Source organism: Alligator mississippiensis, chromosome 5 (genome assembly GCF_030867095.1).
Source record: "Alligator mississippiensis isolate rAllMis1 chromosome 5, rAllMis1, whole genome shotgun sequence".
Taxonomy (NCBI): domain Eukaryota; kingdom Metazoa; phylum Chordata; order Crocodylia; family Alligatoridae; genus Alligator; species Alligator mississippiensis.
Genome location: NC_081828.1, coordinates 28,387,404 through 28,401,395, shown reverse-complemented (window position 1 = coordinate 28,401,395; position 13,992 = coordinate 28,387,404). Strand labels below are relative to the sequence as shown.

The following is a 13,992-nucleotide window of genomic DNA, read 5'->3' as shown; positions in this document are numbered from 1 at the left end:
CTGAAATGCCAGCTGACTTCCAGAGAAAGGGGTTTACAAGCTATACTGAAGTCAGTAATGGCATGTGTTCCATAGTCTGCTCTCCTGAAGGAACCAGCTGAACACGTTAATCGCAAGGTGATTCTAAGCACAGTATACTTCCTATGCAGTTTGTGCACACCTGTGGGTCTTTCCTGAAGACCATGAATTTTACATACAGCTCTACTTAGGCTGATGAGTGAAAATAAAATATCCTTATTGTTTAACAAAACAATGACTTTCTCATTGTCCTTAAAGTGCGAGCAGTAGTATCTAACATGCAAACACTGTAAATGTTTAGAACATGGAGAACTATGCAACAGGGAGAGGTTTAAATTAAGGGATATTTAACTTGGAGCAGAAAAGCTTTAAACTTCAGTGAGCATCCTTTCCATCTGGGGACTGAAGTGGCATAGCAGCAGTACAACTTTAACACTAGTGGAGCCAGGGAGATGGTTTTTCCTCACCAGGCTAGAAGAAGCTGGGACAAGGGGGTCTTACTAGCAAATGCAAACTCCCAGTATGGCAAGTTCTGTAGTGTTATGTAGAACTAAGGCTGGTTAATCCTGTGGCTGGTGTGCCTGCTGAAGGATGATCATAGGTAGGTCTGCAGCTGTATGGACATGCTCTCCAACATCATTTTGTCTGCTCACTGTCTCCATAAACTGTTACTGAATTGTCCATGTCTATTTGTATGGTCTGCTTGGTCACAGCCAGACTCTACTTCATGAGCCCTTCTTTTGTCAGCTTCTGTCAGCTAGTGTAATGCTGCCTCACTTCCCTGTATCCCTTTTCAAGAGTCCTTTGTTCCTGAGCCACCCTCCCATGCTTTGCAAAGGTCTTCATAACTTCCCTAATTGTCCCTTTGATTCTTATGTACATACTGCCTAATGTCTTCCAGAGTCTGGTTGTCAAATGCTGACTCTAACTGCCTGTTACTTTTCTTATAGTGTTCATTATTCAGTTTCTGCAGTAGTAATTTTTTTTTTTCACCGCATGATTTTCTGCCACCATTTCCAGAGCATCTCATCAGCCTTGAGAACTTCTGGAAAAGAGTCCTTTTCAGTGTGTTCTCCCATGTTCCAGGCATCACCACCCCAGCTTGCAGAGACTGTTACTAGTAAGTTGCATATTGGACAGTTGTGGTGCTATAGTTTTATTTTAAGATTAGAGAGGCTGCCTGGGACTGCTGGCCAGAGGGTTGAGAGCCAGGTGTCTACTTAATATGTACGCAGAACATTATGAATTGTTGGGGTGTAGAAGTCAGGGACAGAGTTCCAATGTCAAGCTAGTGATTGCTTTCCCTCTTCTTCAGGAAATCCTGAAGTTGGAAGATGTGTTCTTTAGTCCTGTGGTGAAAGAGCAAGAAAATGACACACACAAAGGTCTAGAAAAATTCACTTCCATCCTTAGAGGTTTTTAAGACCCAGGCAGACAAAGCCTTGGCTGGGATAATATACTTGGGGATGGTCATGCTTTGAGCAGGGGTTTGGACTAGACCTCCTGAGGTCCCTTCCAACCCTAATTTTCTATGATTCTATGAAGGTACTTCCTCATACTCTGTATGGCTGGAAAGGCATAACCACATATTTGGGAACTAAGGAAAAAGCAGCTTTATAATACAAAAAAATACCCCAGTAAATTCTATCTAAAATTTCATTTCAGATTCCCTGCAGACATAGTCAAAGTTTTCAGTCCCATTAATAGAGTTTTACAATGGGTTTTATTTGAAGGGGGAGATAAATGTTTGTACCTTGTAAATTGCACTGGGTAAGATGTTGCCTACTTGTGGTTTGTATATTGCCACAATATGGATTTTCAACCTGCCAAAATCCACGTTGATAGAAGTTTAACTTACTAAAATAAAGCTCAAGATTGAGTATTGATATGAAAAAGCCTTGCTAAGACATTACTAAAAAATGCCTTGAGATTTGTACAGAATAGAAAAACACTTTGCTAAGATTTGTACTGATAACAAACTTGAACTGATTTTTCTGAATCAATCCCTTGTGTGCTCAAAGCACAACATGTACTTTGTAATAGAAATAGGCAGAGCTTTGTTCTCAAAAAACACATTTCAGTGGAAAGGTATTGGGGAGCTGAGCAAGTACTTTAGCAGGTGAAGGAATAACGGCCTAGTGTCTGGACAGGAGAAACAGCTGGCTAGGAGGCTGATGGCAATAGGGATGTAGTACGGAGTGTGTAGTAATGGGAACAGTTTGTCTCAATAGAGAAGGTATCAGGAAGGGATGGAATGAAGGGAAAGACTGGAAGAAGCGGAGTTGGCAAGCTACGTACAGCATCCTTATCAAGGGTGGAGGGAGGCTGTAACTTGCGGGGAGAGATCAAAACTTTGAAAGAAGGCTAGCTCACGTCTGCCCAAGACAGTGGTGTACAGCACTGAGAATAATACATGTCAGCTGGTGTGCTACATGCATGACCTGCAATAAAGGAAGGTATAATGATGTTTGCTGCTCTCCTCAGCTCTGATGCTTATTTCTCAGGAGCAAAAAGCTGGCTGGCAATGGGGACAGTGTTCTGTGGGGTCTCTGGCTTTCTGAGAAGTGAAGAGCTCTTTGCTGTCTGGCACACTCTCTTGGAAGGAGTCACAAGTCCTGTTCTCCACATTCTCTGGTTTGTCAGCCATGTCTAAAGAAAAAAGCATGGATGATCCACGATGGATCTATGCTGATATACAAAGGCAAAACCAGATCTTTCTCTTTGTAGCACAGAATGCTTGACTGCTGCTGGAAGTGTTAAGTTTTTTTCTCTCCTCATCTCTCAGATATTCTCAAATGCTTGATCTTTCTGCAGCTGTCAGTCACTGGGACTGGTCAATCACTAGGACTTTCTGGTCAGTCACTGGGACTTCCTACAGCTTCACTTTTCAGTGGATGAGAAGGATCCAGGGTTTGGATTTATGCTGCAATGGAGTGTTATGTCCAGACATGACTTAGCAGAAGCTGGAAAAATAAGTTTGGTGTGCCTGTTAGGCAGGCTGACTTCTAAATTACGGAAGCACAAAGAGCTGATCAAGGCAGTATGCCAGCACACAAACAGGAAAGTGACAGCTGGTTACCATGACCCTGGAGCAGCTGGTACAGACAGTGTGCAAAGCTCAAAGTGCAGCATTAATGTGACTGGGGGACTGCCATCTTAGTTCAGGTCACAAGTACGTCAGTGTGGACATTACCACACTTATCTTAATAAAGATAAATGTAAGGTACTCCACCTGGCAAGGAGGAATCCCCAGCACACCTATAGGTTGGGAAGTGTCCTTCTCAGCAGCTCGGAAGCAGAGAGGGATCTTGGAGTCATAACTGACTCCAAGATGAACATGAGCCGGCAGTGTAACGAGGCCATCAACAAGGCCAATTGCACCTTGTGCATTAGCAGGTGCATGACGAATAGATGAAGTGATGTTCCCCCTCTGTGTGGCACTGGTCAGGCCACAGCTGGAGTACTGTGTCCAGTTTTGGGCACCGCAATTCAAGAGGGACGCAGGGAATCTCGAGAGGGTCCAGAGGAGGGCCACTCGCATGATTAGTGGCCTTCGTGATAGACCCTATAGGGGGAGGTTGAGAGAGCTGAATCTCTTCAGCCTTCACAAGAGATGGCTGAGGGGAGATCTTGTGGCCGCCTATAGATTTATTAGGGGAGGTCAATGGGGAATAGGGGAAGCGCTGTTTACTAAGGCATCCCAGGGAGTGACTAGGAATAACGGGTGTAAACTAGTTGAGAGTGGATTTAGGTTAGATATTAGGAAGAAATTTTTCACAGTAAGGGTGGCCAGGATCTGGAATGGGCTTCCAAGAGAGGTGGTGCTATCACCTAGCTTGGAGGTCTTCAAGAGGAGGCTAGATAGTCACCTGGCTGGGGTCATCTGACCTCGGTCCTCTTTCCTGCCAGGGGCAGGGGGTCGGACACGATGATCCATTGTGGTCCCTTCCGACTCTACAATCTATGAATTACCATTAAAGAACTTTCTCTGTAAAATTATACCTCATCTTAACAAGAGTGAAATCTATGGAGCATTTACATTGATGCAAGGGGTCATATCATGTGGATGCTGCTCTTTGCACATTTGATACAATTAGGTTTAACCCAGCATAAACCACCTGGGTTAAAGAGCAAAGAAGCTGAGTCAAGGAAGTACCAGATGCAGCCTAAATGAGAGCTGGAAACATGATTCTGAGTAAAATTGAGCCTCTTGGGCTGCAAAGAGCTTAAATCTATAAGCAAAGATGTTTCTCCCATGTTTGATTTCTCCCTTGTTAATGAAAATGGGACTAAAAATGTCCTACTCTACCAATTTCTCCTAATGCAAGTGATCTGTAGGACCCCAGACTTTGGTGAACTACTTCGGTCAAAAAGGAGTAACAATCCGGAAGCTTATTTCAATACTACTAGTTGTGCTATTGTCCCATCTAGTGCTGAGAAGTTTTGTTTCAACAAATCTTCATACAGTAATAGAATGCAGTCACAAGCTGAAGTGAAGGATTTGATTGGAGTAGCAAACCTACAAGTTAAGTGTAAGCAATACACGACTGAATAGATGAATGAGGTACATACTAAAGAGATGAAAAGAAGTCCAGAGACAGTGTGTACATTTTTTCTATGCTCTATACCAGTGGTCCCCAATCTGTGGTATGGGTACCAGTAGTGGTAGGCAGACAACCCATCAGTGGTACGCGTTAACAGATTTATTATAATTACTTTATATGACAAAAATTTGCTGGTGGTACCCAAGGTTGTATCATTTTAAATTGGTGTGCAATCTGTCAGGGTTTGGGAACAGTTGCTCTATACAAAGCTGAGTATTATACAAAATATCTTCACTGTTCCCTCTGGCTGTGTGGCATCAAACCTACAATCCATCTATTGCAATTTCTTTGACTAAGGCAGTAGTCAATACCAGATGCTTCAGAGGAAGCCTCAGAAAACAGCAGTTGGCGTAGCTCACCGAAACAGTCTTCCTAATACCTATTATTTTCTCATGACTTTTTGCCTTTAATCACTTTTTTCCTAGCAAAACTGATGTCCATATTGAAAAAAAAAAATCAGTTCCTATTCCAAAGGCTCACTAGGAGACAGGTCCCCATGCTGTTCAGAGGTAACAAATTACTTGTAAATGGGTTAAATCATCACTGGAGGCAATATTTTCTTTGATGAGCTTGTTGCCTCTATTGTAATACCCCATATTATTCACTTTTACTTTTTTATCATTTCCTTCCTCAAGAGCCCTTTTTTTTCCTCTTTCACATAGAAATCCCTCTCTGCTGTCACTGTGTATGCTAATCTGGAGTGTAACTTCTCACTCCTGAGATAATGACTGAAACTTGAGTGCAGCATCAAGAGGACACCTTTTGTGATATGTAGCAATATAAATTTAAGCATTTTTATCCTGTTCTCTTTATGTACTAACATTTTGTCTCCCTCTACCTCTTAAAAGTAAAAAGAAACTTCCCCCATTATCCTGCCACATGCTCTGCAAGAAAAAACGAAATTACATGATGCAATTCCTGCCCTATGTTAAACTATTCAGAATATCCTAGTTAAGAGACTGCTTCTCATCCCAGCTTGTTGCAGTAACCAGCTACCTTCTTGGATCCTCCAGTTCCAAAATGAAAATTGGGAGCAGATGCGAGCTGGATTAACACTAGTTCTCTGCCAGCAAGGTGCTGCAACCCTCCGAATTGTGTAGCAGCTGCTGGACCCGGGTCTCTTCTGTGACAGTTAGCAATTCCTCTGAATAGCCCGTTCTTCAGAATCAATCAGAAAATGTCCTGCTTAGGAAGAGCTACTCTGAAAAGAGATAGGATTGTTCTGTTTATTAATGTTTACCCTAAAGTATTCCCTGAACTGCAGAAGCAAGTTTGACCCTCCACATTTTTAAAAAATGCGAACTCAGAAGCTTTTCACCCTCCCATTTCATGCACCCCAAATCCTCTCCACAAGGCTTCAGCCATGAAGGGGCCAATGGATTAGTGCCATTCCCTAGAATCCAAGGCTGAAAATACTTTCAGACAGGGCTACCTACATACTTCACAGGGGTCCATTGCAAAATGTATTTCACAGTGAAAAAATGTGAAGCAACATTTTGTAGGAAAGGTGAGAAATGGGGTCCTTTGAAATTAGCACTTAAACCTTGGACTTGAGAAGGTTGAGAAGTGTGGACGTGCACCTAGAGCCACTTCAGAAAGGCGGTTTCCTGCTCTCTCCCTCAACAAAGTTTGTGCAATCCGTATTGACTTATGCCTTGTTGGCTGCCGGGAGCTGCGCTCGGCTGCAAACGCGCCGGTCCCCGCAGCGGCCCGTGGGGGAGCGGGCTCTGCCCGGCGCTTCAGCGGAGACAGTGCCGGCGCGGAGCCTCCGCCGTCTTCTCAGCGCGCCCCGGGTAGGAGCCGACACGGCGCTGGCCGCAGCAGGTCCCTGCCTCGGCGGACCACGAGGTTTAGCCCGTGCCGTGTTCCTTGACAGCGCCCGGGCTGGTCCTGCAAGAGCCCCCCGGCCAGGCGGGCCGTCGCGCCCCCTCCCCCGCAACGCGGCCGGCGCCGGCGAGGGGCGAGCGCGGGGCCGGGACCGAGGCGGCACGTGGGCGCGGGCGGCCGCTTTATAGCCCGCGCGGGGTGCCGCGGCCGGCTGTAGGCGGGCCCGGGCCGGGAGGTCGAGATCCGCGGCCGCCGCACGTGACCCGCCCGCACTGCCCCAGCCCGCATGAGTCCCGCGCCCTGCTGCCAGCGCGCCCGGCGGCTGCCCCGGCCCGGCCGCCCCATGGAGCTGGCGCTCCGCACCCTGCCCGGCGGCGGCGGCGGCGGCGGCCCCGTGCGGCCCGGGTGAGGGCAGGGCAGGGCAGGGCAGGGCAGGGGGCTTCTCCCGGGGAAGGGGCGGTCGCCCCCTCGGTGTGCTCGGGGGAGGCTGCCGCCGGCCCGGCAGCGCGGGCTCCTTCAGACTCTGCGGCTCCACGCGGTCTCAGTCCTGCAGCCGCCGCCGCCCCGAGCCCCTGCCCCGCGTCCCGGGCCGGCGGCAGCCGCTCGGCCTGTTCTGGGACGCAGGTCGGTGCGCGCTTGCGAGAGGGCGACGTGACGGGCAGCTCACGAGTGACGGTGTGTAGACACTTCCCCGCCCACTCGCGGCGCGGCCAGGAGGGCTGTGGCGCGCCGAGCTGCCAGCGCAACCCTGCCGGCCCCGCCGCATCCTCCGCGGGGCTGCGCGCAGCGGCCCCGGGCGAGCTCAGGGCTGCTTGTAACAGCTCTGCTAACTTCTCTCCTACAGCCAGCCGTAAGAGCGAATCTGGGAACACTGGTTGAGTTGACACAGCATTCAATCACAGCTGGTTTTACGCGGGCTGGTCTACATTAACCAAGCCAGTCACGGTCATGTCTCTGCTCTGTGCCTCAGTTTCCCTCCCTGGAAGACAAGAGTAGCTGCACTTGTCTCATTTGGCAAGTGCTCTGAGAACTAATGATGAGAAGTTCCCCAGAAGGACTAGGCGTCTGGATGCCGAGTGCTGCAGCGGTGCGATTCCATTCTTTGCGCTTGTATCTGCACGCCCTACGTTTTGCAATGTGAACAAACCCATGTTGCTAGACGAGCGTTCAGTGGATGTGCGAGTCTTCAAGTTCAGGTCTTTTTAAGATGGAATTGCTTGATCCCAGAACTGTCAGGCTGAGGCCCAGCACTAGAAAATGGGAGGCTTGCATCTTATTTTTCACACCTTTGTGATTGGGCAAGTTTTCTTTGTCCTGGTTCTTAAGTCCATCCTGTATATAAAACATACAGGGGTGGTGCTAGGCTCTGTTCTCCGCTGTTAGGGAGTTACTTCTTCTGAAGTCAAGTTATTTTTAAGCCAAAAGGGACCGCTGTGATTATATATAGTGGAACGGGGGCCATCCTTTTTTGTAAGTGTGTCACGAATTAGCTCCAAACCCTCCCCAGGTGCCACTCCGATGCACTTCACCTCCCTGGTTTGCTGCTCTGTTTCCTGCTCCCTGGCCACTGTTCCCTGCCAATCTGCTCTCTGTTCCCTCTGCCACTGCTGCCTGTCACCTCCCTGATCTGCTGCATACCCCACACAGCAGCTGCCCATCCCATTTGTGGCACCCATGCTGCACCCTGATCTTTGACCAGCAGAACGTGACCTTAAAGAATCTTGCCAGTAAAAGCCACATCCTGTTTATTCTAAAAATATGTTGCTGCTTCCCATCCAATTTACTGGCTTTGGTTTTGAGCTGCAGAATCTTGTAATGTATTTTTTCTTGCTAGTTCAGAGATGTCGAATAGAAATCTTTCCCTCAAGTAGATATTTGTACACTGATTGTTTTCTCTCAACTTCTCTCTAAACACCTTGCTATAAGACATATTTTCCAGACTTCAGTTCTGTTCTGTCTCCTTACGAGTTTACCAACATCCTTCTTATGTCATGTTCTGTTGTTTGATTTCCAGGTCTTGCTAATGCTACACCTCTTCCTGGTGCTCTTTGATATTCTGTTGCTTGTACGGTCAACGATCATGTTTGCCATGCATAGCAATAGCACTGCAGTAGGAGCTCATGTTCAGTTGGTTATCTACTGTTACCAAGTCCTTTTCAGGGCTTATCTGGACTGCCACGTTTTGTTTCAGATGGTATGCTCAAACTGGCCTAATTTGAGTGAGAATGATGGTGACTGTGAAACAACACTAGAGCTATGCAGAATGTTTGGATTAGCCTTTGATGGGCTGTTGTAACTGCAGACATTGCATCCTTACAGCATTACTGTATTAATTACTGTATTAATACAGTCACTTGCAAGGCTGTATATTTACATCTGCATATTTAAGTGAACCTACCAAATCATGCCAGTCTAGCTGACCTGTTCCGATCATTGTTTACTCTACCATAAAACATTTTTTGCTAATTTCTTTTTGGATCCTTCCCTGTTGCTTGTAACTCTAAAAGGTATATTTTTGATGCATAAATGTTTTCAATTTTTTCCCCAAGTTGATATTTCTTAAAATATTTCTGGACATGGCTAAAACTTGCCTATTTTGCCTTGTTTTCTGATCAAATTTAGGGAAATGTTAAAATTAGCTATGATTTCCTCCAAGTTGTTGTTTTGTTTGTTTACTTTTTTGTAATTCTGTTGATTTAAAGCTAATTTTAACTGAATTGTAAAAGCAATTGCTATGTAATAAAGATAACCTAGAAGCGCACAGGTTAAAAATGTTTTCAGTTGCTTAATAGGGGCTAGTACTGTACTGCTCTTGTCTTTTTTAAATTTTATTTCTCTGAGGAAAGAGCTTGTTCTGTGAATTATGTGAGCTCTTGGTTACTTCATGTAAACATCTGTATGATCATAGAGTGCAGAACCTTAGATAAATATAAATTTCAGGTAGACAGGAACAAACATTAATTAGATATTGATGTGTGTTTTGCAAACTGTATCTGCTTTTTAAACGTTCAGTCAAACTAGGGAAGCTGCCATCTGAATGAAATTCTAGATAATGAATTGTTTATGAAAGTCTGATAGGACCAAACTGAATAATCATATTTTGTAGCCACTTTCAAATGAAATGGTCTTGAACTAGAGAGAAACTAACACATTCAGTCTATATTTTTAAGACTTTGAATCAGGAAAGCACTTTCCTGTACTTGAAACCTAGACCAGGAAGTAGGGAATTAAGAGAAGGAACCTTTGTTTTATATAAAGTTCTAAGTGTGAACTTGCCATGCTACCGAAATCTGATAAGCGTCATGACCCCTTTTTACATGCTTAGAACATGAGTGGGTTGGTGGTGGTTGTGCTACACTAAATTTAATGTTTGAGGAAGGGGAAATTCCATGCCTTGACAGGCCTGGAAACTAAAAATATTCTTTTTCATCATGAGCAATGAAAATGCAACTCTCTCCATGCTGCTTTGCTAAGGTTCTTCAAAGCCTGTTCTAAGTGTTTCTGCCTTTAAAGGTAATTTTCTGCAGGGTGAGGTTTATTTAAGCTAAATGCTTTAAAAATCATATGTGCATTATAACCATTACCTTTTGAAAATGTACCAGTCTTCATAGTAGATGCAAACTCCTGTTATTTCTTGGAGGTATTTTAGGGAATTGACCTTTAAAGGATATGCTGGGGTAAGAAAGTGGGGGGGGTGGGGTGGAAGGGGAATGGTTATTGTAAGGTGCATGGTGCTAATAGAATTTTTGTTCCACTTCACTGTAGAAACTTCATTTCTGTTTGTACAGATTTGCAAGCCAAACAAAAATCTGTGAGATTAATCTGTAATGTGTGGAAAGCTCTTGCCCAGACCTTCTATGGTGTTCTAATTAACTTCTTTTTTATGGCAGAAATATGATGGCTCGACCAGATTCAGATTTCAGAGAGGAGGCTCTAAAGGAGGATTTAAAGTTTTATTTTATGAATCCATGTGAAAAATACAGAGCCAGACGCCAAATACCGTGGAAACTGGGTTTGCAGATTCTGAAGATAGTTATGGTTACTACACAGGTAATATTTTTTCTTTCTTAAATACACTGTTACAAAATCTAAAAGATGCAGGAAGAGCAACAAATCAATGGTCCTGAAGTATTACACTCCTTGGTCAGTCTTTAGTAATATATGTTTTCTTTCTGAAAAATCTCCTGTTAGAAGAAAGGAATGGAAACTCCCAAGAAGAAGGGTTAGGTGGGCACTGTGGAAGGAATCAACAATGTAAACTAAACCATAAGCCTTCTAAATAGCAATAGAGGAAAACTAGAACAAGTACAGTGAGAGACTGGCAGTGACCGTTTTACTGTTTGCTTGTTTAAAAGGCTAGGTACAGAAGTTACACACAAGCCGGTTTAAGTGATCAGAAACTGGTTTAAACTTAAAAGTTCGGCGCACATAAACCACTTTCAAAATGGCTGAAACTGGTTTAAGATAAACCTGGTTGAATGTAGTATCAGACTTAACTGGTTTAGGTCAAACCGATTTATGGAACTTCTATCCCAGACATCTTCCTGGTTCAAAGTCCCCCAGCATCCCAGGATGCTTTGCAGCCCTGGGCTGTGCTGTCTGCTCCAGTGGAGCAGGGTTGGCTCTGTCCCTCTGCTTCCTAGCTGGAGCACTGTCACTGTTCTGGCTGGCTGAGAAGGGGGTGGGAAACCCTTCTTGGGACTGCAGCTGGATTTGTTTGGTGGGGGCAGAGCAGCCGCTCATAGGTTTTTCCCCTACTCACCCCTCCAGCAGACGAGGCGGGGGTGTGGCTAGACACTAGTCCCAGGCTGGCACACTGAGGCAAAGGGGAGGGAGGAGGGTTTAAACCCCTCTCCCAATGGCATGAACGGTGGAGGTGAGGGCATGGCCAGATGCGGGCCCTGGCCTGGCACACTGAGGTGGAAGGGGGCGGGGGGACCCTCCCCTGCTCTACTTCAGCGTGCTGGCCCAGGGCAGGTGTCTGGCCATGCCGTCACTCAAGTGGGGAAAAGCCTGGCAGAGGCTGCTTTCCCTCTCTCCTGCCCCGCCTTGAGGCCTACCCTGGTTGGGGACCATACAGGCCAGGGTGGGGGCTTACCCCCTGCGCCCAATCATACTCGTCAGTCCTGTCAGAGCCCAGTTCAAAAGGGAAGGAGGAAAAGCCTGGAGGACTTTGCTCCCAGCTTCCCTCCAGCCTTCCTGCCACTGCTGAAGGAAAGGGAGGGCTTGCCTGAGAACCCCCTCCCCCCAGCTTCTAGTCTCAGCCACTGCAGTCATGTGGCTGCATTTCCAGAATCAAAAGTGAATGTCTATTCACTTGCTTCTCAGTTCAACCTATGCAGTTTAGAGTAACCTGTAAAGATTGAATTGATTCAGACTCGGGCTTTTGTATGTCTATACTTAGCCAAAGTGTGCATGTGTTTTGAGGGGAAGGGTGAGTTGTTCAAAATCAGTGGAGGCAACCTTTTTGGCAGGCATGCCACAAATTAGTGCTGTACCCTCCCCAGTTGCCACTCCAGTTCCTTTCCCTGACTAATTGCCTACACTTTCTGCCAGTCTTTCTGCTCCTTGACCAATATGCTGCTCTGCCTTCTGCTCCCTGCCCTCTGTGCCACGTGCCACAGGCTGCCTGTGCCATTTGGCGGCATGTGTACTGCAGGTTGGCTACCTGTTTTAGGGCAAGCTAAGCACTAATGTCATGGCATGGTTCTGAAATGTTTGGCTTCATTGCTGCTGCCCCACTATATACACCATGCTTCCCATTGCACACAACCCTGATAGACTTGATCTTGGTCTTGATATTGTTGGCAGACATCCAATCCAACAAGTGCAGATACTGTGCTATTAATGTAGCCAACAACTCTGAACATTCAATCTAGATCTGTGAATAGCTCTATGGCAAAATCAGGGTGATGACTGAACTGGGAATGGGTTACAATGTCTATGTGTCACCTGATTACACCCAATGCACTGGTTTAAGACAAGCAGTCAGGACAGAATAGAATAGTATCCGTTCTAGAATAGTATCCATTAAACAGGTACATACAATTCCCAAATATAAGCTCAGTTGCTAGAACTTGGTATCAGTGCTTGATACTCTCTCTTATTTACCCCATGCTTTTAAATAAAGCCTCCTTTGCTTTCTGACCCCCTTCTAGCCACATAGGCAAGTGAGATTGCCCTCTTCCCTCCATGTTAACAGTGTGTTACCTATACAGAGTTCTAGACGATGGCTGCTGGTGTTCTAATAACTGGGTTGCCTAATGCAAACCATGCAAGTCTTATCCAGGCTTGTGCTAGTTCTGGCACAGTTGCTACTGGCTGTGAATTTGCTAAGAACAGTGATGAGATTCTCTTTCAGGATTGTGGTGGGGAAGGTTAGCACAGACACAACCTGGTAATATCGGGTGGAGACAGACAATTTTCACCTGATCTGGCCACAAAAAGCAGTTTACAGCTTCCATCAAAATTTCCTGCAAGGTATTATCACAAGCTAATGGGCAATAGTATCCTGTTTCCAGAATTGCCTACCAGCTGCTGGTGTAGCTTTTTATACATTGCTTAGTAGATTGTTATACTTCCCACAAGTTGTTGCATGCAGACTTGCAGTTCTGTGGAATGAGGCAATACCTATACTCACAGGGAGGCTTTGTAACCTTCACTGCTACTTAGTTCATCCTAACCCACCAGCCCTTAGTTTTGAAGTGACAGGAGGATTCCTTGATCCTCTGCTTGCTGTTCCAGTCTGTGTCCTGCCTGCCTCCTATGTTGGGATTGTCTGTCATTCATTGTAAGAGATGGTGCACTGTTCTGCTTTCTAAGGCTTCTAGCCAGTTCAGGTGCCTTAACCTTTTTAGGGGTGTAGGTTGTAGCCGTGCTGGTCTAAGGACATAGGCAGATAAGGTTCTTTGGGTGAATCGGATATCTTTTATTAGACCAACTTAAATTTAAGTTGGTCTAATAAAAGATATCCGATTCACCCAAAGAACCTTGTCTGCCTATTAGCCTTTTTAGCACCTTTCAGAATGGAATGACTCTCATTCCAGTCCTCATGCAACTGCTGATGAAGAGGATTATTAATGGGCACATGGGCAGGTCCTAATGATGATCCTCAAATTCTGGACTGAGGCTGGGTACCCTACAGTAAGGTAAAGGCTATTTGTGTCTTATTTTCTGGAATGCAGAAGAGGTTTTCAAATATGAGTAGGTTGTATACAATATTGTACTAAGGTACTTTAGATTCCACATTTCCCGAAATCATCACCAACCTACTGCACTTCTCTTCACAGTTCAGAAGATCTCTAACATACAGCTATTAAGGTGCAAGTGTCATGACTTTATTCATTAACACTGCTTTAACAGCTTTGCAATTCATAGAGCATCTAACTAGCTATTCCCAAACCCTGCTCAATCCCCTGAAGAATCCTGGAGACATTGTGGTGAGAATTCAGGGCTGGTTCTAAAGGCTGCATGGATATAACTGTGCATGGATGACCTGGAATCCCCTTTTTCTGGTTGCAAACCTGCCACAAACATGCCTTGC

At 45.6% G+C, this 13,992-nt stretch overlaps 1 protein-coding gene across 3 annotated transcripts in view; it reads left to right on the top strand.

Moving 5' to 3' along the window:
* Positions 1 to 6,313: 6,313 nt before the first annotated feature.
* Positions 6,314 to 13,992, top strand: part of MCOLN2 (mucolipin TRP cation channel 2) — a 35,377-nt gene continuing 27,698 nt past the window's right edge. The window contains exons 1-2 of one of the 3 annotated variants that reach the window (XM_006277510.4): positions 6,314 to 6,415; positions 10,340 to 10,499. In XM_006277510.4, coding sequence (XP_006277572.2) covers positions 10,344 to 10,499 — 156 coding nt within the window. In that variant the 5' untranslated portion in view covers positions 6,314 to 6,415; positions 10,340 to 10,343. Of the gene's footprint in view, positions 6,416 to 6,692; positions 6,855 to 7,038; positions 7,125 to 10,339; positions 10,500 to 13,992 lie in introns of those variants that run through there. The other 2 variants (XM_059728010.1, XM_014594590.3) reach the window with 2 other exon arrangements.